Source organism: Lampetra planeri, chromosome 22 (assembly GCF_965212315.1).
Source record: "Lampetra planeri chromosome 22, kcLamPlan1.2.h2, whole genome shotgun sequence".
Classification (NCBI taxonomy): Eukaryota; Metazoa; Chordata; class Hyperoartia; order Petromyzontiformes; family Petromyzontidae; genus Lampetra; species Lampetra planeri.
In genome coordinates, this window is record NC_136128.1 from 12,236,265 (window position 1) to 12,261,007 (window position 24,743).

At 52.9% G+C, this 24,743-nt stretch overlaps 2 protein-coding genes across 2 annotated transcripts; one reads left to right on the forward strand and one right to left on the reverse strand.

Annotated features, from left to right (window-relative positions):
* The first annotated feature begins 2,378 nt into the window (after positions 1 to 2,378).
* Positions 2,379 to 10,971, forward strand: RSAD2 (radical S-adenosyl methionine domain containing 2). Its single transcript, XM_078604506.1, has 7 exons — positions 2,379 to 2,954; positions 4,501 to 4,686; positions 5,189 to 5,350; positions 5,835 to 6,064; positions 6,818 to 6,967; positions 7,599 to 7,631; positions 8,668 to 10,971. Exons 1-7 carry the CDS (start codon positions 2,780 to 2,782, stop codon positions 8,830 to 8,832), a joined length of 1,101 nt encoding a protein of 366 aa, XP_078460632.1. The 5' UTR covers positions 2,379 to 2,779; the 3' UTR covers positions 8,833 to 10,971.
* Positions 10,972 to 15,261: 4,290 nt separating this feature from the next.
* Positions 15,262 to 22,117, reverse strand: LOC144725136 (myelin and lymphocyte protein-like). The gene is made up of 4 exons (XM_078604608.1): positions 22,007 to 22,117; positions 19,717 to 19,893; positions 18,921 to 19,049; positions 15,262 to 15,867 (listed from the first exon to the last, which is right to left on the reverse strand). Exons 1-4 carry the CDS (start codon positions 22,115 to 22,117, stop codon positions 15,793 to 15,795), a joined length of 492 nt encoding a protein of 163 aa, XP_078460734.1. The 3' UTR covers positions 15,262 to 15,792.
* Positions 22,118 to 24,743: the final 2,626 nt, after the last annotated feature.

The following is a 24,743-nucleotide window of genomic DNA, read 5'->3' on the forward strand; positions in this document are numbered from 1 at the left end:
TTCTTTCGGTAAAGTCACGTATAAAGAGAAAGTAATAAATTGAGTAAAAGTATGCGATTATTTAATAAAAAATAGCATGCTATTATGTAATTTATTATTTATTTATTAAATAATAGTATGCTATTATTTAATTTCTTATTTTCTCTTTATACGTGACTTTACCAAAATAACCAACGAGTAATTCCTGCAGTCACGAAAGCTCCAAATTAAGTTTTTACTCACCACTGATGTTGGCCGGGAATCCAACAGGAAAGTCGGGTTGTCGAGTTCATAGCGCAGCGTGGAACACTGCTCCACTTCGCCCTTGATGATCAATACAACAGCAATACAATCACCGCCATATGAATGCTCACGGAGTCTCAAGACGTCTCGTTCAAGAGGGTGCTGCTACATGGGGAGGTTTGCTACATGAGCCCCAGGGTGGCGAGGAGATGTTAACTACCTCTCCTGGTATACAGGAGGCCGTGGGTTCGATCCCGACCCTGACGCCTGCTGCTGCTGTATATTTGGAGTTTGCGTGTCTCTCTCCCCGCGGTCGAGTGAATTTTTCTCCGGGTCCTCCGGTTTTTCCCTCGGCATTTAGAATCAACATCACGCGTTTAGATGATTTGGGTGCTTTCCACTTCCACGTGATAAGCCACTTGGTTGAGCGATCATTTGTGGCCAAGACGCTTCTGAAAAGAGCGATACAGCTCAGTGGGCCTTACCTGGTAAAATCAAAATAGTGAAAGGTTTGGCCATTGTCATTCATCAGAGTCGCGTGTCTCCTTGTGAGAAGACACCGCAGAACCCGGGAGAAAATCCAACCACACAGATGGATTCGAGAAACCATTGCTGCATAGCAACGTATGTATGTATGTTGAAGACAAACGTGCTAATCGGAGTTGCGGGGTAGGTCAACAAACTGGACACATGCTGGCCACCTTGACAGTCCGTGCACATTAAGGGTTCTGATAACAACTCGTGTTGTTATCAGTTTTGTACCAGTTAAAAGGGTAAAAACCTACCATTATATTTTGCCACTGGTAAAAGAGATCTCATAGTGTAAATGTTTACCCCGAACTCTCAATACTCTGATATTGCACTGTTTTTGAGTTGTACGCCTTCTGGTGTCATCTGGCCCTACACCAATGGGGACTAGGCTCTAAAGAAAGCCGTCTCGGGTGTGGGCCAATCAACTTCAAGGACAGTGCATATTATTATCCTTATCAGAGTTGCTTCTTTTTGTTTGCTTTATTGACTACTTGTGTTGTGGTCATTGCAAACATGATGCCTTGAATAAAGGTGTCAGTTTTGTACCAGTTAAAAGGGTAAAAACCTACCATTATCGTGTTGTGGAAGTTTATGGTGCTTTACCGCCGTATTCATTAAACAAAACACAGCTTTTTAATAAAAAATACACAAACCAACGGTTCCTAGCAACGGTTCTTCTTCACGGAGAAGCGGTTCATTTCGAGTGCGCTCACCGTCATGGGAATGTGGAATTTCCACCACCCATGGTGAAAAATCAACGCTCGCGCGGTCGTTTCGAGCTCTGTCGGACACCGCAACTTGATGACTTTCTGTCGTGATGTACGAAGCGGGTGGGCAGGTGCAGTGTGCAGGTGCAGTGTGCAAGGGGTGAATGTTCGCGACTATTGAATGGGGGGAGTGGTCAGCCACATCTCGGGCGCGGCACGCGGCAGGGCGACCCCTTCCTGGAAACGACGCAGCCGCGGTGTCACAACAACGACTTGACAACAACGACGGCGACCTAACAACAACAACAACGACGCAATAACAACAACGAAGACCTAACAACAACGACACAACAACAACAACAACAACAACGACGAACCAATAACAACAAGGACGACCCAACAAAAACAACGATCCCAAAAAAACAACGACCCAACAACAACAACCGCCGTTCACAATTAAGTGGCGGTGACGTCACCACGACGCTTGTGCCAGGCCACGTGCCGCTTTGAGGCCACGTGAAGTGTCGAAGTCTCGCACCCACCCAGGTGCCGTGGGAAAAACCGGAGGACCCGGAGAAAATCCCACGCGACCACGGGGAGAGAGACACACAAACTCCAAATATACAGCAGCAACAGGCATCGCCAGGGTCGGGATCGAACCCACGATCTCCTGCATACCAGGCGAGGTAGTCAACATCTCCTAGCCATCTTGGCGCACGAAGAGAATTACGAGTTGCATCGAGCCTTCCGGCAATCATCACACGAGCGCTTGCGTCATCGCGAGCGCCTTGTGACATGGGCTGCGTCAGGGAAGAGAAAGATTCGGGGGGGGGGGGCTGTGAACAGACGTGGGGGGGGGGGGGTTAGAAACACGCAAGTTCTCGTCAGGGCGGCGTGACGAGGCGGGGGGGGGTCGATGTGCGTGTGTGTTTATCGTGTGGCTATGGCGTTGCAGCTCGTTGTGCCGCACGCACGCGCGGCCACGCGGCTATATATACACACACAGACCTCTGTCGATGGTGATCGTGGCGAGACAGAGCTGGGGGAAGTGTTGTCTGCGCTCCAGGTCACTGCACGCCGGATTGCGCCACTCTTAGCAGTCGGCGGTGCCAGGAGGAGGTCGGAGAAAAACAAGAACACAGATTCTAGATTTGAAGCTTTCGTGACTGCAAGTATTCATATTCTTAGGTTTTTTCGGTAAAGTCACGGAAGCTTGTGTTGCCTCCGAAACGTCGTGATTTTTATTTTATTTTACTTTTAATTATTTAGATTTTTTACCTACGTGACTTTACCGAAAAAACCTAAGAATAAGAACAAAGATGTTGGAGTTCATCGTGACCCTGTGCAGGTCCAGCGTCCTCCTCCTCCTCAGCCTCGTGTCGCTCCTGCGCCACTTGGCGGCGGCGGTGGTGGTCACCCCTCCACTCGGCAGGCACCCGCGCGCCAAGTGTCCTCCAGACCTTCGAGGTGATCGTCAGATCGCCGACTTACCAGGTGAGGAGTCGTAGTGATGGCGATGATTGTCGCGAGTGCCCTGATAAGGGCTTATCTCCCCCAGCCCGCCTTCACCAAGCCGCGCTGACCAGCGTGGTGAAGTATGGCACGGGCAGTTTTGTTCGCCCACCTGGGCACACACGCCCGTGAGAGAATAGTCGTGCAGTCGCCTCCCTCTCACTTCCATGGCTACTGTCATGTTACTGTTCCCGTGAACTTCACTCATTGATTCCTCAGCCCGACGTTGAGGACTCTTACTGTGTTCAACCAGCACCCTGCGCGTCACGACACCTCACCCACACATCCATCCACCCACCCACTCACACACTCACCCACACACTCACTCACACATCCACCCACCAACTCACGCACTCACACACTCACCCACACATTCACCCACCCACCCACTCACGCACTCACTCACCCACTCACATATTCATCTACCCACTCACTCACACAATCAACCACTCATTCACCCACCCACCCATTCATCCACCCACCCACTCACGCACTCACTCACCCACTCACATATTCATCTACCCACTCACTCACACAATCACCCACTCATTCACCCACCCACCCACCGACACATTCATCCACCCACTCACACATCCACTCATACACGCACCCACACATTCACCCACCCACACATTAATCCACCCACTCACTCACTCACACACTTACTCACCCACTCACACATTAATCTACCCACTCACACACTCACTCACACACTCACCTACTCATTCACCCACCCACCCACCCACTCACTCATACAACCCACTCACACGAGGGGATTGGTAGCCAGCACCAAGCACGGCCGTGTTTGTCTCTCCAGTGCTGTTCATACACCGTACCAGGTACTAATTTAAAGCTGAGTCGACCTAGGGGAGGGTCAGGAGCGGTTTATATATTTGCCACTGTTATTGGAAGTGAGCGGGAATTGAACTCGGGTTGCCTGGTTGGTAGCACAGAGCGCTCACCACTGTGCCACCGCTCCCCACCGACAACAGCCTCCATTCAACACAAAGTGGCGGTGACGTCACCGTGGAATTTGTGCCAGGCTAAGTGCACATCGAAGCAACGTGACGTGTCGGAGGCTCGCTGACAGGCCACTGGGCAGACCCCGTTGGTTGAATTCCTGAGCTGTTCAACAGATGCACCGACTGTGTACGAACCATCGTGCCACTTAGGCAGATCTTGTAGACACCGCTGGTGCTGAGCATCACCCGTAAGTCGCTCGCGCCTCCCGACTAGCCACGGTTGGCGACGTGCGGTGCCAAGTATGTTCAACATGGACATGCATTGCATATTGAACAGCTGATAAAAAGGTAGCATAGCCATCCTAAATGTCCGACGAGTCAAACAAATGTGTTGATTTCACAAAGTAAAAACATTTGTTTGCTGACTTTATATATATAAAAAAGTCGTGCAACACTATATGGGATACATTGTTCGGCTCTTCCCTCCTATAAGCTTCGAAGGCCCTCACAGCGTCCACGCGGCCCTGCACCCCCCCCCCCTCCTCCTACCGCCGTGTGGCCTTCAGACGGAGAGGGCCCTGCCGACCCGAGCTCCATCCCGCTGGGCGCGATCGTGGTGCCCACCAGCGTGAACTACCACTTCACGCGCGCCTGCAACTACAAGTGCGGCTTCTGCTTTCACACGGCCAAGACGTCCTTCATGCTGCCGTTGGAGGAGGCCAAGAGGGGGCTCACGATGCTGCGGGACGCGGGTGAGAGAGGGGAAACATGGGGGGGGGCGGGGGAGGTCACGATAACTCTTGGCAAAGACGACACCGATGTGTGACGATGCCATTATCAATGAATTTGGTTGTTTCAAGTTGCCTTGCTGTCAGGGACTCGTCCCGGAGCAAACCGACAAAATTAATCAGAAGGTTGCCCAAAACTCGGGAAGAGGAGGAGGTGATTCGCTGTCGGCGTTTTGCGCGTGAGCAGTGAAGGCGCGGCCACCGTCCGTCACACTCCGTTCCCAGCGACCTCGCCATGACGCGTGACATCTCTCAGCCATGCGACTTGAAGCATCAACATCGTTGCCGCGAGCTAAGACGACAACCCTCGCGCGAATGTCACCACCTCGGTTGGCAAACCTCGACAAAAAAATCCGAAATCAACGGCATGGATCAAAGCGCTTCCGTGGACAAGAACGCTCGTCGGACGCGGTGGAGGGGTGTCTGCCCCGGCGCTCACGCGACCTTTGCCATCCTCGTTCCCCAGGCATGGTGAAGATCAACTTCTCGGGCGGGGAGCCCTTCCTGCCGGAGCGCGGCCGCTACCTGGGCGAGATGGTGACGCACTGCAAGCGCCAGCTGCGCTTGCCCAGCGTCAGCATCGTGAGCAACGGCAGCCTCATCACCGAGCGGTGGCTCGCCACCTACGGTACCTGCCACGGAGCACCTGGAATTTGAATATTTATTGACACCGGAGGAATCCGATGAGCGATGAAGCTATTTTTTCCACAGGTGTCCACCAAGCCGCACCCGTTGGCAATGTCCCTGGCGGCGGTGACATTTTGGTGGCATTAATCGTGGGTGCTGCCACTTCTTCAGAGACGTGTGTCCGGCACGTAAAGCCACGAGCCCCACGGGGCAGCCGGGGCAGCAAGGGCAGCAACGACTATTTCCCCGGGGCATCCACCAAGGGAGGGCCAGTGTTCGTTGGAGTGATCTTTCTCCTGAGCTTGGGGTGTAAACCAGTGGGTGAGACCTCAGGGGCAGAATTTCACTTCGGGGATAGTCTGCACCTTTGCCACAAAGCACTTCAGCCGCGAGTCCGTGACGGTGTCGGAAAAGTACGTGACAATTATTACGGCTCTTATCACAATCGTGACTTCTCCACTGTTGGCTTGTTGCCGCGCGCGCAGGCGAGCACGTGGACATCCTGGCGGTGTCGTGCGACAGCTTCGACGAGGACACGAACCGGCAGATCGGGCGCGGCGCCGGCCGGCGGAACCACGTGGAGACGATGCGACGCGTGCGCGACTGGTGCTCGGCGTACAAGATCGCGTTCAAGATCAACACCGTGGTCAACAGCTACAACGTGCACGAGGACCTCGCCGACTACATCACGGAGCTCAGGCCCGTGCGCTGGAAGGTGCCGCGCCCGAGTTGCCCGCACGCAACGCGACCAGGCTGACTGCTGTGTCTCCTCCACGCTGTTCAGCCACCACCGCCGCCACCGCCACCACCACCACCACTGCCACCACTACCACCACTGCCACCGCCACCACCAGCAAATATTCCCTGTAGAGACTGAACAGACTGTTGCGGCAAAAGCTGTTAGCGAGTAGCACCTATGAGGCCAGCATGGCACGCCAGGGGGTGGTGGCCAACAGCACGCCCGGCCGCCTTTGTCTCCCCAGTGCTGATGCTTACACACCGCACTAGGTACTCGTTTGAGGCTGAGTCGCCCTAGGGCAGGATGAGCACATGGGTTTTAGGAGCTGCATCCTGGGGGGCTCGAATTTTGAGGGACCCCCAATAAAATGTTTAAGGAAATAATTTGATGAATCTGGTAATTTAACACGTTAGCATCACCGTGTGTGTATAACCAGCAGTTATGAGCCAAATAATTATATTTTAAACGACCTTTGTAAGTTTTCACTTTTAATTCGTTTTACACTTCGTTAAATCACGTAAAGAAAACCCACGGCAAGTGAAATGAGCCGGGTGAATAACAATGGGGCGCTGGGCATCATCACCTCCGGGTGGTGGGGAGACAGCAAACCGAGAGAAATTGGACGAACTGGACACAGAGAGCGCACCCCCCACAACTCCAACAGCCCCGGGCCCCCGACGTAACTTGACCCGGTGCTGTGGCTCTCTGCCACCTCTGCCCGTGGGCCAGGTGTTCCAGTGTCTGCTCATCGACGGAGAGAACAGCGGCGAGGACAGCCTGCGCCAGGTGCAGCCCTTCCTCATCGCCGACCGCGACTTCCACAGCTTCCTGGAGCGGCACCGCCACGTGAGCTGCCTCGTCCCCGAGTCCAACGAAAAGGTGCCGCCGCTGTTGACAGCCTGCATGGGTTGATTGTCTCAGATCGTCTCTGTTGTCCTTACCCCCGCATCACCGATGAGCACGGCTGGCAACGTACGGTGCGAGAGAAGTTCAACGTACATTCTCATTCACGAACGAGTCAGGCTAGAACATGACATCGTAGGCATCGTCAGGCGGATGCGGCTACGTTGCTGCTGTTGCACGTGGCTGCCTGTAACCCCGCACTGTGGAGGCGGCAGCAGCAGCGAGGGTTGATGGACCTAAGCTAAGCGGTTGCTTCCAGTCATGCTGTGTTGAGGGTGAGGGAGGCCTCCACTGAGCCTGTGGATTGGACAAACTTCTAGGATGTGGTGCACGGGTTTGCTCCACCGCACAGGCACGTAGGGGGCTTTGCTCTTACGTCACATCGGTGGAGGTTGGAGAGGTATGGGCCGTGACCAGTCCTGAACCTGTTGAGGGTGGACCACTCCTACCTGGGGAGTTTGAAACCTGTTGTGTGGGGGTCGTAGTGAGGCGCTTGTTTGCCAGGTCCAGGGGAGCCTGGCGCAGCCGGACTGGAGTCGCGTGAGTGGACGTGGGCCGCGCGTTTGCGTGCAAGCGCGGTAATCCGAAGCGATTTGTGTCTTTGCAGATGCGGGACTCGTACCTCATTCTGGATGAATACGTAAGTGGCCGGAGATGAGATCGTCTGAAAGCGCGTGGCTCCGAGCGAGCGTTGTGGGTGATGAGTGTGGACGAGGCGTATCGGGGATGCTCGGTCGCACTCTTGTCTCTGTGGTGGTGGGGGGGGGGAGAAGGGGGGCAGCCGCAGTCATCGTCACGCTCGATGATGTGACCCCGCTCACGATCATCGTTGTTAAAAACAAAAAAACTCTTTGTCGATGAATATTTGTTGTCACTAATCTCTCTTTAGTTATTTCGGTAAAGTCACGTAGAAAGAAAATAAATTCAATAAGAGAATACGACGTTTCGATTGCAACACAAGAAACCGTCATCAGGTAGAACTAAATTTGAGAGAGAGACAAAACACAGACAGCGAGACACACAGACAGACACACAAGCAGAGAGAGACAAAACACAGACAGGGAGACACACAGACGGACACACAAGCAGAGAGAGACAAAACACAGACAGGGAGACACACAGACGGACACACAAGCAGAGAGAGACAAAACACAGACAGGGAGACACACAGACGGACACACAAGCAGAGAGAGACAAAACACAGACAGGGAGACACACAGACGGACACACAAGCAGAGAGAGACAAAACACAGACAGGGAGACACACAGACGGACACACAAGCAGAGAGAGACAAAACACAGACAGGGAGACACACAGACGGACACACAAGCAGAGAGAGACAAAACACAGACAGGGAGACACACAGACGGACACACTGCGTTGCGTGCTCTTTACGTGCACAACGGCGAGCAGATCGCTAACCGGTGAACATCTTAGCGCGGAGGAGACACACATCCTCTCTGTTTCTGTCTCTCTCACACAGATAGCTAACCGATGAACATCTTCGCGCGGAGGAGAGACACATCCTCTCTCTCTCACACAGATAGCTAACCGATGAACATCTTAGCGTGGAGGAGACACACATCCTCTCTCTCTCACACAGATAGCTAACCGATGAACATCTTCGCGCGGAGGAGAGACACATTCCCTCCCTCTCTCTCCCGCTCTCACACAGATGCGCTTCCTGAACTGCACGGGCGGTGCCAAGGAGCCCACGCGCTCCGTGCTGGACGTGGGCGTGGAGGGCGCCATCCGCCGAAGCGGCTTCGACGAGCGCATGTTCCTGCAGCGGGGCGGCAAGTACGTGTGGAGCAAGGCCGACATGCGGCTCGAGTGGTGAGCGCGTCGACGGCGCCTCCTCCGCCCGCGTGGCCTCGCCGCCAGCCCGGCCCGGCGCTGCTCGGTGCCGCTGGTAACCGCCACCGCCGCCACCGCCGCCACCGCCACCACCACCGCCATCGTCTCCTCGCTCCGCCTGCCACGGCGCACAGCCCCGTGGCCAGGTCGTGTGACACTTCGCCCGCCCGCCGTGATGGGCAGCAGCGGTGCCGCCGTCCTCACCGTCGTTATTGTCGCCGGTCCCGCGACGCGTCTGGCCGGAGCGCACCGGAGGGCCCCGCTGTCGCGCGCTCAGAGAGCGACATTGACCGCGTAGAAATTCAGTGTGCGTGGTGATATGTGTGTGGGGTTAAATGTGCCCATAACGAAACCGCGAACCGTTAATTTGGGTGATTGCAAATTTGACACTTGTGAAACAGAAATGGGGATGGTTTGAGAAGGACTGGCCTTCGTTGTTGATGCACCGTGGAGCCGTGCGGGGAGCTGTAGTCGGTGGAGCCTTGTGCGGGTCCGTGACACGAGGACACGCGGACCCGCTTGTCCACCCGAACCCGCTTGTCCACCCGGACGATCGGTTGTGTCACTTTGTTTGCGATCAAGTTGGGTGACTTCGAGAGCAATTTTGTCACCCGTCTCAGTCATCACCTATCCTTCATTTGGCGGTGAGGAGTCGAGGTGAGTGACGGTGCGGGTACGGGAAACGTGTTCAGGAGTTTAGTGTCCAGCAGAGGACAGCCTCCTAATCGCTCTTTCATTGAGACCATGTGATAACGATCTGGATGCATTTAAACTAAACTTTTTTTTTACCAGGTAAGGCACACTGAGCTATAGTATAGCTCTTTTTCAGAAGCGATCTGGCCACAAATTATAGTTCAACGAAGTGGCCTATCATAATGTGGACATTTATAGCAGTCAAATACTCGAAACACGTGGTGATGTTGATTCTAAATGTGAAGGGAACCACTGGACTCTAAATATACAGCAGCAGGCGTCAGGGTCGGGATCAAGCCCACGACCTCCTGCACACCAGGCGAGGTAGTTAACATCTCATAGCCACTGTGGCCAGTCTCTCGCCACCATCTGTGTCGGAAAGATCCTCCACCACCCAACGCAACCAAACAAATTGAAACGCCGCTCCAATTATAATTAAACTTCGAGCTCTATCTGTTGTCACAGTTGTCACAACGGAACGTAGCAGCAACGGCACACGTGACGTTTGGCTTGAAACTGCGTCAAGCATCATCAGGACAGGTTTCACGAAGTCGTAAATCCTCCGCGTCAGGCTGTTAAAGTATTATTGTTTTATAGCGATCCGCCTCGCAAGTTTGTAAAACCTAATTACTCTCGCGAAACTTGTGTGTTGACCCTTGCCAGGATAAACCATTGAACAAGCGTTAAAGTTAACTTAGCTTACAAACTACTGTACATATGACAACAGGAACAAAAAATATATACGATGGACATCATCATATTTTTTTAAATATTTTAGTTGCGCTGCATGCCACATGCATTTGGTTCATGCCATTATAGATTGATGTGTTGTATTGTCATTCTAGCAATGGATCAGCATGTTAATGTTCTGTACATAGTGTATACGCGCAGTAGAGATTCGGCACAGCGGTGTAGTGGGCAGGACACTGGACTTGCGACGCAGAGGTCGCCGCTTCCACTTGATTCCATCTATGTCCACCCAGCAGTACTGTACAACAAACGGGGTCAGGCGTGGGAAGAGGAGGCCCCATGCCCTCGAGAGGGGATCTCCTCTCGCCGAGGCCCATCCACCAGCAGTGCCGTGTGCAAGGAATTTCAGGGTTGCGCTTCTATCCTTTGACACACGTCGTCCTATATGTATACTTGTACATTGTGTGTAATGTATGTTGTTTGTAAAACTAAAACAAATATTCCAAAGTTACGCATTTTTTTTTACGTGAACAGTTTCCATAACTACCACAGGAAGCTCGCTCCAATATTTGCTCATATCCAGCAAAATGTATTCAGATGAGAAAATTGATCTGTTGGATGAAAATTTAAACCATTCCATTCAAGAGCAACATAAACATACCAACATTTTCTGTATATATACTTTTTTCATTGAATATATGAATTTAGTATGCGGTGAATAAACAGATAAGTGAATGTACAGTATTTTGTTAACAGTTGGAGTAATTTCTCTTTCATATGAATATTATTGTATTATTACTGTGCTAAGTTTACCCAAGAACGCCTAACCGAGTCTCAAGGCTCTTTTTCAAGAGGGTCCTGCCAAGTTGTCGCAGTAAGGGCTGCTGCTGCTGCTGCTGCTGCTGCTGCTGCTGCTGCTGCTGCTGCTGCTGCTGCTGCTGCTGCTGCTGCTGCTGCTGCTGCTGCTGCTGCTGCTGCTGCTGCTGCTGCTGCTGCTGCTGCTGCTGCTGCTGCTGCTGCTGCTGCTGCTGCTGCTGCTGCTGCTGCTGCTGCTGCTGCTGCTGCTGCTGCTGCTGCTGCTGCTGCTGCTGCTGCTGCTGCTGCTGCTGCTGCTGCTGCTGCTGCTGCTGCTGCTGCTGCTGCTGCTGCTGCTGCTGCTGCTGCTGCTGCTGCTGCTGCTGCTGCTGCTGCTGCTGCTGCTGCTGCTGCTGCTGCTGCTGCTGCTGCTGCTGCTGCTGCTGCTGCTGCTGCTGCTGCTGCTGCTGCTGCTGCTGCTGCTGCTGCTGCTGCTGCTGCTGCTGCTGCTGCTGCTGCTGCTGCTGCTGCTGCTGCTGCTGCTGCTGCTGCTGCTGCTGCTGCTGCTGCTGCTGCTGCTGCTGCTGCTGCTGCTGCTGCTGCTGCTGCTGCTGCTGCTGCTGCTGCTGCTGCTGCTGCTGCTGCTGCTGCTGCTGCTGCTGCTGCTGCTGCTGCTGCTGCTGCTGCTGCTGCTGCTGCTGCTGCTGCTGCTGCTGCTGCTGCTGCTGCTGCTGCTGCTGCTGCTGCTGCTGCTGCTGCTGCTGCTGCTGCTGCTGCTGCTGCTGCTGCTGCTGCTGCTGCTGCTGCTGCTGCTGCTGCTGCTGCTGCTGCTGCTGCTGCTGCTGCTGCTGCTGCTGCTGCTGCTGCTGCTGCTGCTGCTGCTGCTGCTGCTGCTGCTGCTGCTGCTGCTGCTGCTGCTGCTGCTGCTGCTGCTGCTGCTGCTGCTGCTGCTGCTGCTGCTGCTGCTGCTGCTGCTGCTGCTGCTGCTGCTGCTGCTGCTGCTGCTGCTGCTGCTGCTGCTGCTGCTGCTGCTGCTGCTGCTGCTGCTGCTGCTGCTGCTGCTGCTGCTGCTGCTGCTGCTGCTGCTGCTGCTGCTGCTGCTGCTGCTGCTGCTGCTGCTGCTGCTGCTGCTGCTGCTGCTGCTGCTGCTGCTGCTGCTGCTGCTGCTGCTGCTGCTGCTGCTGCTGCTGCTGCTGCTGCTGCTGCTGCTGCTGCTGCTGCTGCTGCTGCTGCTGCTGCTGCTGCTGCTGCTGCTGCTGCTGCTGCTGCTGCTGCTGCTGCTGCTGCTGCTGCTGCTGCTGCTGCTGCTGCTGCTGCTGCTGCTGCTGCTGCTGCTGCTGCTGCTGCTGCTGCTGCTGCTGCTGCTGCTGCTGCTGCTGCTGCTGCTGCTGCTGCTGCTGCTGCTGCTGCTGCTGCTGCTGCTGCTGCTGCTGCTGCTGCTGCTGCTGCTGCTGCTGCTGCTGCTGCTGCTGCTGCTGCTGCTGCTGCTGCTGCTGCTGCTGCTGCTGCTGCTGCTGCTGCTGCTGCTGCTGTTGTGCGTGAACCCATTTGAGTCATTTACTAGTCACATCTCTGTGCCCGCACGCGGGTCCGTGGCACGCGTGTCATGCGAACACGCGTGTCATGCGGACACGCGTGTTCGTGGCACGCTTGTCCAACCGGACGATCAGCGGTGTCAGTCATCACTGATCCTTCATTTGGTGGTGAGGGGTGCAGACGAGTGACGGTGTGGGGTGCGGGAGACACGTTCAGGAGTTCGGTGTCCAGCAGAGGGCAGCCTCCCTCCGAGAGCGGTGATCCTACAACTCAACAATACACGGGCAGCTGCCACGTCCCTGATTTATGGGGCGTCCATAAATGACGTCACGCGATTTTTGACGATTTTTGACCCCCCCCCTCGTCACACGGCGTCACAAAAAGTCAGAACCCCTCTCAAATATGACGTTACAAAGCTCTGCCCCCTCCACCCCAAAAAATATAAAACATGCTTCAAATCGCTTTAAACTATTGTCATTGTTTGTGCGTATTTAATGTGGTGATGCACTCTGATGTAGGAGGAAACATTTATTAAAAAGTATATTTAATTAAGTAGAACGTGTTGTCTATATTTATTTAAAGTTTCGCATTTTTATGTGACGTCACATTTCTCACCCCCCCCCTCGTCACACATCGTCACAAATGTCTGACCCCCCCCCCCCAGGTGCGTGACGTCATTTATGGACGGCCCCTTATTTGCTCAACAAATGTCTAATTCTGCGTGCGGATCCACTCAGGCCATGATATGTATAGGTCGATAACACAATATCTCTTTGTGGCAAGTCATGATTGGACTCGCCTCTGCCAAAGGAATGTGGAATTTCCACCGCTGGGCTCAGGTCTGCCGACAGGATTGAGCACCGACTCGAGCGAGGGGTGTGGAAGCGCGGCCACAAGAGGCCGACCGCGTCCGTGGGCCGCCACGCGATCCCAATCCGTCACTGCGCGCAGCATCGCCGCACTCATCGGGCGCTAGAGGGCGTCAATTGCACGCCTTTAAAACGGCTCTGTTTTATTTCAATCCGCTCACTCGCTCCTGTCACTGCAATGACCTTTTGCCGTGACCGATCTGTGGCGGAGTAGGCCCAGATGACTTCTAGAGGGGTCTCCAGAGCTTCCTCTAGTGGAGGCCCTTCCGCCAGCAGTGGCGTGGGCGAACAATTGCAGGGCTGCGCCTTTACCTCTTCATCGCAGAGTGGGCATGGCCGCCTGTTTCCCCATTGTTCTGGAGGCGTTTGTCGTGACCAGGTGCGTCTCTCTCTCTCACGCTGTCTGCGTGTGTTGGTATGCCAGTGGTTTGCAAACTGCTCAAAATCATGTTCCGGCAAACCTGGGATCGACTCCCCACCACGGCTAACATCATTGGCCACTATCTGAATCGGTCACGGGCTTTCCCAAGGTCAACTCGGCCTCAAATGAGTAAGTTCATGGTGAGGTGTGTACACAATTCCGGGGAAACATCGGCGGTTCTGGCCACGGCAACCCCCTCGTGTGATGCATCAATCTTAATCGGGGCTTGCTACCAGCCCTTCACCCAACAATCCATACTTTTACACGGGGACATTTGTCTTGGTTTTACGATGGGAGTGGTTTGTAAAATGCACTATTCTATTCTTGGGTATGATGGCGATGTGGTTCAGGAGATAAATGCCAATGCCGAGGGCTGCTAGCCACGACGAGAGGGCTTCAAGGAGAGAGAGTTCGCGCGATCGTGCTGCACTAATGTTCCGGGTGACACCTGGGTTCGACACCTGGTGGTGATCCGAACCTGTCCCTGGCAGTAACCCCTAGTTCGACTCAGCATTAAATGAGCACATGGTGCGGTGTGCGTACACATCAGCATCAGTGATGTATCAACAGGTCCTTGGCCAATACTGCACCCTTAATCAACCCGCACTGACCAGCACGGTGAAGTATGGTCAAACAGCCCGCAGGAACGACACGGCGTGGGTAAGGCAGGCCTTCATCCAGCAGTGAATTGACAAAGAGGCTGTGAAATATAATTCAAGTTTTATCTAATTGAGTGTTCACAATGTGACTTCATCGTAATCAGCCATGTATCTATCCTCTGCTGGATGAACGCCTCTGCAAGCCGTTGCTGTAAACGCATTTGGCAAGCCTCCGAGTGAGAATAATGAGGCTTGTTTATTAGTGCGAGTGTGGCCATCATTACTGCTGCCACCATCCATGTCCGCGGGGCAAGTGTGTTCCTTGCAAGAGAGACGCACGCGAAATGTACGCCTATCCGTTGTATGATTTTGAAACTGGGATCACATCTTATTATTGTAAACGGCAGAACTCATAAGCATTGCCCACGGCCGATTCGCATGAAATGCAGCAGCAGCAGCATCGGTCAAAATTATGAAAATGTTCACCTCGGCTGCATTAACTTCTCGTCGTAGACCTCCTCGCTCAATGGGACTTAGCGGAGGAGTGTCTTAGAGAAGTACTGGGGACATGTAGAACGATTCGCCGCTGTTGCACGGATAGCTGGGAATGATGAAGAATAATCAGTGATAAAGAATAATCGGTGTTTATTCTTGTACTCTACATGGAGTCTTATGACAGATAGCGTATATATATATTTAAAAAAATCATCCATCCCAACAGTTTTCCTTTTTTAACTCACAAAGCAGTGATGCTTGAGATCGAGTCTCAATGAGAATTGGGGCAATGTCGCAGCCCAGCGGTTGCCAAATTCTCTGCTCGTTGTTGCAGAGATTTCGCGGTTTGACTCCAGTGCCCGCCCTGGTTAATGCCGCGCGTGCATTGACCGTACAAATAGTACGCGCCATATGCTGCACAGTGGACGTTAAAGATCCTGTGATGTCATTCGCAAGAGTGGGTCATTCTATGCCACAGTCCTGTTCTAAATTTGCCAAATGTTATAAATTACACACCGCTAATTTACTGAATTGGAATGTACAACACACGAATCAGGACCCTCCTGAAAAGGAGTCATGAAACTCAGTGAGGTTTCCTGGGTAAACAAGCGTGGTAGTAATACATTATGAACTCAGTGGGATGATGCAATTCACTGAGCTCTTGAGTTATATTAACTGATATTCATTTCCACATGCGACTAGGAAACCGTGTTAGGCTTGAGTCTTGACCGAATGCCTTGGGAGTCGTGGTACAATGCGTCACTGTGCGCGTGGTGTGTGAAGTGGCTGACGAAGGCTGCGACGTGGGAATGATCTTGAGCCAAGAGCCGGGAGGGGGGTCAATCTCAGTAGAAAGTTCGCCTCCTGACGCTGACCACGGCACTGATGAAGTAGAGTAGAGTCGTGTAGAATGAGATCACCTGCACACAGGAGAGAACACATTAATAGCATCATCATTTCATCAAGTCCCCCATCGGCAATAAACGCCGATATCCGGGGCTGCCGACAGCACCTGACGTCAATATATGAACCACTCACGCGTCCCACGCTACCCAGCACCTGCAGCTAAACCCAGAAGAAAGCGCCTTGAAGACACTCCTTCTTCACTCGACATGCTCTGGACACATCCCGGGAATGCTGTGGACTTCTTAAGAGAATGTGGCCAACGTCAATACATATTTAAACTCAGACCTCCAACAAGCAAAACAAAACCATCTTCATGAGAATGTGGCCAACGTCAATACATATTTAAACTCAGACCTCCAACAAGCAAAACAAAACCATCTTCATCATCAAACCTCGTCACCAATCGCGGTTCATACACTCTCCTATGTCTTGTTTCTCGGTTGTACCGCGTGCACGATGTCCAATGTGTTGCTCCATGCGCGAGGCATGCGGGAACACCCACGCAGCAGTGTGGTCTATCACACTGCCTTGAGCAAGCGGTGTGCAGGGCTACACCTTTTGCCTATTTTTCTAGACATTATTCATTCAGCGCAGCCATAGACGTGTTTAGCTCACAGCTTGTGCATTTCTCCGTGTTAATTCAAGTCCAAGAGGACGTGCATCTGTGCAGCTGCTGTACGCGCCTCTGCTATTAAATATTCATCATACTCCCATTGCAAGCTCTGTATCTGGGTCAGAATCCGCAAGCAAAAAAAATGTACCTGAGATTTATTGCTCACATGAGCATTGACGCAGTGCTCATCTCCTGCTCACAGTCCTGAGACAATGGTGGGAATCCCACGTTCCTATGGCGGGGGGCGAGTCTACCCATTGTTGATGTTAACCTATGTTGGTACTAATTTTATCGACCCCCAAAGGGAGATGATGGGATGAGTCAACCACCCAAGCCGCTCGCTCTACCGCTGGACATAGTGGACATCTGTGAAAAAGAGCTTCATAGCTCATCGGATTCCTCCTGCAGTCTGAATAAAGATTCTGAGCCGGTTAATCATTTGCATACAATAACATATCTCGTATGCCCACGGGAAAGCCTCGCTGAATGTCCAGACTCATCTTCAAGAGGGCCATCTTCCCTGGCACCGCTTAGACAATGTCACATTGTGAATATTATACCCACGTCCCGTGCCATTTAAATACACAAACCCCACTGAAACAGTAGCCAGCGATTATACAGAACTCCAAAGTGTATTCCAAAGCATTCAGCCGTCTCCCATCAATCTCAATGGACTTTGTATCAAATCCATTAACACTCCCTCCACCTCTGCGTGACACGGAGCCATCGCTTTCACAATATTCAATCAGCTATTGAGATGAAAGTCAGAGGGGTCATCGGATTCAGTGGGGCATCTGTAAATGGATCGCCCTGTGTGTGTTTGTATTACTTCATCGGTGCTCACTAAAAGCACTTGCCCCAGCAATCTGTTGAAGGCTACACGGGGGATTTTTGTCTTTGTCTCATTATTTGACATTTTGAAATCGTGCGTCATGCCCTTAACATCACGTCGTCCGACACATTCCACCGTGTTGCGTGTGTCCGTGTTTATTTTAATTTAAATAATGATTTAGGTACGGGTTCAGACCTTTCCGATGGCATTACATTTTAACGAATAAAGTACTCGTATGAATAAAAATTGAGCATCCGTTGTTTTCTTCTCTGACCAAAAGCAACCAGGCCGAGCGTTGCGCATTGACGACATCACGAGACTGTAAGCCCTCCCGACTCCTCTCCTGCCCTGGAGGATGCGAGCCACGGCCTAACGCGTCGCTGTGTGTATATATATATTACCCCGAAGCCGTCACGAGCCTCATTGCGATGTATAAATGCAACGTTATCCCTCTCCGTGTGTGCGTGCGAGCTATTTTAGAACGCCGGCAACCGGTATATCGCGCCTTTGGCGGTTTATCTTCAGTGGCGGCGGGGACGTTTCCGCTTCCTCGATCAATCTCGCGGAATCGCTGTATTCACGTGGCGGCGTACGCGAGTGATCCAGCGTGTTGTAAGCTAAGGGGTTGGTGGGTCACACAGAGATCAAGGCGCCCTCGTCTCACTCCATTTGCTCGCTCACCGGCGGTCAGTTGCCTCCGTATCAATTTCCTATCGCTACTACTACTGCCCGTGAACTTCACTCCTCCGCCCACGTTGAGGACACGGTCTACCATGCACTGTGTCGTCTCATCCATCACACTGTGTTCACTCACCACACTGCAGGTCACAAAAACGCTCACCCACCCACTTATTCACCCACTCACTCACCCACTCACCACACTGTGTTCACTCACCACACTGCAGGTCACAAACACACATTCACCCACTCACCCACTCACCCACTCATTCACACACACACTCACCCACCCACTCACTCACCCACCCACCCACTTACCTACCCACTCACTCACTCACTCACCCACTCACCCACTAATTCACCCACTCACTCATCCACTTACCCACCCACTCACCCACCCACTTACCTACCCACTCACTCACCCACCCACTCACTCATCCACTCACTCACCCACTCACCCACCGACTTACCTACCCACTCACTCACCCACTCACCACACTGCAAGTCACCTCACTTCTCTTTCTGCTTCTTCCCTTGCACTGCTCCACTCTGTAATTCCCTTCCAGCGTCTTCTTACCCCAAGCTGTTATAATAAAAAATAACCTTTCTCAATTCAAACTCAGGTTAACTCTGTACGTTTTACAACTATGATGGTGCTGTTTGTTGCTGCCAGTGTGACGTTGTGGGCCTTTGGGCCTGGTTCTCTGGCAATCCCAGGCTACATTGTTGACTTGCAGTCTGCGGGTGTCCACATTTTCTGCTTTCGTTCCATGCCCAAACCACGAGTGACAATATAATTGGCCAGACATCGCCCCGTTATTCTTTCAACCGCCGCGCCGTATGACCGAATCGAAACAGCGAGAAGTCAGAGAGGGTTTCACATCCGACTGCGGTGATGCTCGCCAGCAGCACTGCGCCCACGGCCGCGCGCGTGCGGGCCCCACCGAGGCGGCGATGTTGAGATTGTAGACGATGGCGGAGTGCAACTGGACGTTGTTGAAGACCATCAGGTTGGCCTGCAGCACGGAGGCACCGAAGAACAGGAAGGTTGCCACAATGTAGAAGACGGCGTCCTGGGAATTGAACACGGACACTTCTCACTTTTCCTACAAATATTTATTTTTTGCCTTTTGTTTTGTTGCTCTCGACATTTATCCCAATTGACCGCGGGCAGTTGAACCCCATATTTGAACCGAGGATCTCATTGGTGGTGGCTCAGAGCAGCCGACCACTTCGCTTTTGGAAAACCCGGTTTGGTCAGTCGCATCGCAATGCCACCGCTCGCTCAGGACAGCGCGACCACGACCACGGCCACTTCTCCCCCTCCCAGCATTGTGAGGCAGTTGTCTTCCGGAGACGTCTCGTGGTTTATATGTGTTTATATCAGAGGTGACAATCACCCATTCAGCCACTCACCCTGCCGTGTACCTATCTACCCAGCCACCCAGCTACTCAACTACCAAACCAGCCACCCGGTTACCCAACCACCCATCCAGCTACCCAACCACCCACCCATCCAGCTACCAACCACCCACCTGGTTACCCAGCCAACCGCCCAGCTGCCCAATCATCCAGCTACCCAATTATCCACCCAGCGATCCACCCAGCCACTCACCCAACCACCCACCCAGCTACCCAATCAACCACCCAGCTATCCACGCAGCCACTCGCCCAACTACCCACCCAACTACCACCCGCCCAGCTGCCTATCCCAACTACCCAGCCATCTGGGCGACGCACCAGGAAGGACCAGGGCAGCCGGGCGCGCTCGGGCACACGCGTGGCGTAGAGCAGCAGCTGCACGAGGGAGGCGACGAAGAGGAACACCGGCACGAACATGCAGAAGCCCTGGTACGCGTGGAAGGCGCGCGGCAGCCGCGAGGCGGCGAGCAACGCCCACACCACGGCGCAGCACAGCTGCGCGGCAAACACACGCAAGGTAAAGGTCACCCGTACAGTCGCTGCGGCGTGTTCGGGCAAGTGCTGCTGGCCAGGGACGGCGAGGGCCGGCACGGCACACATCTATAAACTACACATTTTAAAAAAATATTTGACCAGGTAAGGCCCACTGAGCCGTACTGATTTTTGCAGAAACGACCTGACCGCAAATGATAGCTCAACGAAGTGGCTTATCACGTGGAAATTTATAGCAGCAATATACTATGAATGCGTGTTTCTAAATGTGGAGAGAAATCCCGGAGGATCAGGAGAAAAATCCACGCGATCACGGGGAGAGAAAGACGAGCAAACTCCAAATATACAGGCGCCAGGGTTGAACCTACGGCCCCTCTATACCAGGCGAGAGAGTTAACATTTTACCACCGCGGCGCCCGATGTGTCCAACACCCAGTGCTGGCTTTTTCACACAGTGCCAGGTACTAATTCGAAGGCTGAGTCGATCAAGGGGAGGCCCAAAACCGGTTCAATTATCTGCCACTAATATTCGCCCACTCTATAAAAAACAACATCCGCTATTTACCGCACATTTAAAGTAATGTCAAATTTGCGCTTATGCTCGGCTCGGTTCCCTTAGGACCACGTGAAGCATCAAATGCTCGCTGGCAAGAGGTCACAGGACAGGCCCGGGTGTTACGGGTTGACTGAGATGACTGCACCACCTGTGCCCTCCCCGTTGTGCAACCCCTCTGTGCTTTATGCGCCCTGAATGTTGTTGTGAGCGTCGCTCTGCGTGTGCATCTGCCGGCATGTGTCAGATATGCACTTTGAGACTTGTGTAGTCATTCAATCATTCCAAACAATGATGATGGTGATGCTGGTAATAACGATGATGATAACGATGTAATAAACTTCCATGGAGCTATTATTTTTCTGTATCAGGAGTTAACGAAATGCTGGTGAATGATGGTGGTGATGATGAGACGGTGATGCTGATGATGTTACAAGCTTCCGCAGAAGTAATTTATTTTTTCTACGGCAAACGTCAATGAAATACTGGTGAATGTGGCCAGAGTGCAGGTTATGGTGGGCTCAGTGATTGATTTCCCATAAGCTGATCGACTGCAGAGCCATTAATTATGTCTGGTGCTCAAATCGAGATATGTCTCTCAAGGATAGAGCGTTGCCGAAGAGACCAAGGAAGCAAATGAAGAAGTGGGAGAGCAGAGCGTATATTGGATTTAACAAAAAAACTTTGCTCTCCGTTATTTGGGTCCTACAAAACTTTTTATGTGGCTTAGGCAAAAGCGGTTTGAGTGAAGCCGAGCGAGCGAACGGCGAGTTGCCGCCCTCCGCTTCACTTTTGATGAAATTTCGTTTGGCAAAAGCCAGGAATGTAATCCTAAATCAACGATAGCAGAAGCCTTTTGGAGAACTCGGGGAGGTGAGTACATCTCAGCAACGTGCTTTAGAGGCAAAGGCGCAGCCCTGCAAGTGCTTATTCACTCCACTGCTGGGGCAAGGGACTGCTAGACGGAGCTCTCGAGAGCCGACCCGAGACGGTACTTGGCCTACTCTTCCATAGTGGGCAGATGTATTGGCAGATATAGGCCTACCCGCGAATTGCCATCACCTCGCTGTGCTCGACCCGCTCGGGTGGACGGAGGTGAAGATTTAAGAAACTTGCCCCAGTGGTTGATCTGCCGCGCCTGGAGATGGGAGTCGAACCGTCGACCTCCGGACTGCAAGTGCAGTGCACCGCGAACCATTTTTTTTGTTGGGGTTAGATCGCGTAAATATTAATGTGTCGTTAAACTCGCCACCACCCGACACAGCGCACCGGTGTGCTGAAGTAGTAACTCATTTGCAAGTTGTGTTTACGTGACAAGCCTTGCTAATTGGCTGTGTCGGGTGGTGGTGGGTTTAACGACACATTTATATGTACGCGATCTAACTAACCCAATAAAACCCTACTATCGATAACATCGGTCGCCAAAGCCCTACTACGACTACCACCACTCTCTCACCGACGGCCGTGGCCACGCGGCCCCGGCATGGAGCCGTGGCGTGTCGCGTCAACAGCCCCGACTCTGGGTTGGGTGTGGGGGGTGAAAGCCTCGAAGGCACAACTCACGATTTCCAGGCAGATGAGGAGGCCAGTCTTGCTCGTGAACACATGTTGACCCAGCGGCAGCCACGGAACGTAGCCGGGCGGATTCCTCTTGGCTGACGTTTCGTGGTCCATGGCCGAGCACCTGAGCGAGTTGAGCTCCCACCTGAGCGTCGTCGCCCGCGATCTCCTCGCTCGCTTGCGCCGCGCGCGGCCTTATTAAGCTCCATCTCCCTGGGCGGTGCCCCGGTCGACGCTAATATCATAATTGGAAGGTGACACTCTGAGATGCGCTCATCAGCGCCCAGATTAGAAGTGTCTTCATTGCTCCGTACGTGTCGGGGCGACGATTCTCACGCTGGGATTAATGAGCGAGCGAGAGTCGTTATCTGGCGACACGCGGCGCCGTCTCGGCGCGTGTCTGCCGCGAGCAGATGCACAGAGTGCCACTTTGTTTAGGGGGTTCCCAATATTCTCAGTGTTTTACTCTGTCGTCCTCTGCGTCTTTGTGTTGTGTGTTGAACTTATTTCGCACCGTACGTAGCCAACCGTGCGAATCCGAGGTGCGTGGGAAGGACAACAAACTAAAACACTAAAAGCGTTTAAATCTAAATGATTTAAAAGTGCATCGCTAATGTCGGAAGAGCGTTCCAGACGGCCGCAGAAGCGCACCTGAAAGTGCGCGAGGGGGTGACCGTCTGTGTTCGATGGTTAGCAGCCAAAAGCCGCTGCGAGGCTGAGTGGAGTTCGCGTGATGCTTTAGGCTCCTTGACGATGTAGCGAGGTATCATGGTTCATTTGAGGCAAGCACTTTGTGTGTAATGAGTGCAATCTCGAACAAGTCTGCCTGTTACTCTCCATGCCGCAGTTGTCTGCCTCGCTGCGCATTTACTCATCTCCATCTCTTCCCTTGCCTCTGTGTGTCTGTCTTTGTGTGTTTCTGTCTGTGTATGTGTCTCTATGTGTGTGTTGTCTATGTGTCTCTGTGTGTGTCTGTCTCTGTGTCTCTGTGTGTATCTGTCTCTGTGTCTCTGTGTGTCTTTGTCTCTGTGTTTCTGTGTGTTTGTCTCTGTGTGTGTTTGTCTCTGTGTGTGTCTGTCTCTGTGTGTGTCTGTCTCTGTGTCTCTGTGTGTCTTTGTCTCTGTGTTTCTGTGTGTGTTTGTCTCTGTGTTTCTGTGTGTGTCTCTCTCTATGTGTGTTTGTCTCTGTGTGTGTTTGTCTCTGTGTGTGTCTGTCTCTGTGTGTGTCTGTCTCTGTGTCTCTGTGTGTCTTTGTCTCTGTGTTTCTGTGTGTGTTTGTCTCTGTGTTTCTGTGTGTGTCTCTCTCTATGTGTATGTCTGTGTGTCTCGTATTTTGTAGTATGTATCCAGCTGCCTCTGTGCTGGATACAGCCACGTTTACAAATGTAAGTTGTAACTTTGATCCTTACACATGTTTTGAAAGTTCAATTTGAGTGTGCAGTTTTATTGAGAGGCTGCTGTGTGTTGTCTTGGTGTGGTCTGGACTGTTTTTGTTTTGCTGCTTTGGTGTTGAAAAATCGGCAAGAATTGATGAACTTATGCAATTTATATTTGTATTATATTTATACTTGTGTTTCGTGACTAACTTAGCTTTCCTACACTGTGCCCTCCCATCGGTGTTTGTTGTTGTAACTTTCTGACCCGTCCCGATTTGAACGTTAGTGAAAGAAAAAAACCCTTCATAGCTCATCGGATTCTTCCAGTCTCAAATAAAGATTCCGAGTGTGTATCTCTCCTCTTCACGTCTGCATCTCGCCATGCCCAGCCATCTCCGCGTCTCTTCGTCTCTGTCTGCGCCAACCCCCTGTGTCTGCACCGGGTTTCACTTCGCCTTGAGACGGCTCCTGCGAATGTTGCTCGTTAAGCAAACGCCTTCTACCGGGACGGGCGTTTTGGTAAATGGGCCCGTGCACGTGCACACGGAGGCATAACAGGCGGTCTCTGGGTGCTAACGAACCCACGTGTCTCTCCCACTGCGAGCCAGCGGAGAAGGAGCGACGCGAACTCGCTAATGGCTCCCGTGTGTGACCGTGGCAGGAAACAACCTGCACTGCCGGAGGGAAAAGTGCAGCCGTGCAAATGGCTCGGTCAGAGCCACTGCTGGCAGAACGGCCTTCACTCTCTCGCTCTCGACTGAGCACGAACTCGGTCTGCTCTTTCACGCGAGCCAGACACTTCAATTCACCACACGTGACCTGTCAATCGACTGTCGTGTTGGGATTTATACTCCTGGGTCAACAGACGTGGGGTGAGAGGGTGGGCTGGGATAAAAACGACATGTGCCCCTGACTTCACCTGCCGAACGCGACGGGAGATGGAATCGAACCGCGCGTCGGTAGTGAGCGGCGGTTCTCATTGTCATGCGGCTGTTCGCGCGGGGACGTGGTGGTAGTGGTGGTGGCGGCGGTGGCGGTGGTAGTGGTAGTATTGGTGGTGGTAGTGGTGGTGGCGGCGGTGGCGGTGGTAGTAGTGGTGGTAGTGGCGGTGGTGGTGGTGGTGGCGGTGGTAGTGGTAGTAATGGTGGTGGTAGTGGTGGTGGCGGCGGTGGTAGTAGTGGTGGTAGTGGCGGTGGTGGTGGCGGTGGTGGTGGTAGTGATGGCGGCGCTGTTGGTTGTGGTAGTGGCTTTGGTAGTGGTGGCAGTGGTGGTAGTAGTGGTGGTAGTGGCGGTGGTAGTGGTTGCGGCGGTGGTGGTGGCGGTGGTGGTGGTCGTGGTGGCGGTGCTGGGTTTTTTTAAACTCCA

Coding starts and splice junctions, on each gene's coding strand:
- LOC144725136 (XM_078604608.1), bottom strand. CDS start 22,117: ATGGACCACGAAACGTCAGCCAAGAGGAATCCGCCCGGCTACGTTCCG. Junction 19,894..22,006: donor TCCTCATCTGCCTGGAAATC/GTGAGTTGTGCC, acceptor TTTGCCGCGCAG/CTGTGCTGCGCCGTGGTGTG. Junction 15,868..18,920: donor ATCTCAACATCGCCGCCTCG/GTGGGGCCCGCA, acceptor TCCTGTGTGCAG/GTGATCTCATTCTACACGAC.
- RSAD2 (XM_078604506.1), top strand. CDS start 2,780: ATGTTGGAGTTCATCGTGACCCTGTGCAGGTCCAGCGTCCTCCTCCTC. Junction 5,351..5,834: donor GCGGTGGCTCGCCACCTACG/GTACCTGCCACG, acceptor CCGCGCGCGCAG/GCGAGCACGTGGACATCCTG. Junction 7,632..8,667: donor ACCTCATTCTGGATGAATAC/GTAAGTGGCCGG, acceptor GCTCTCACACAG/ATGCGCTTCCTGAACTGCAC.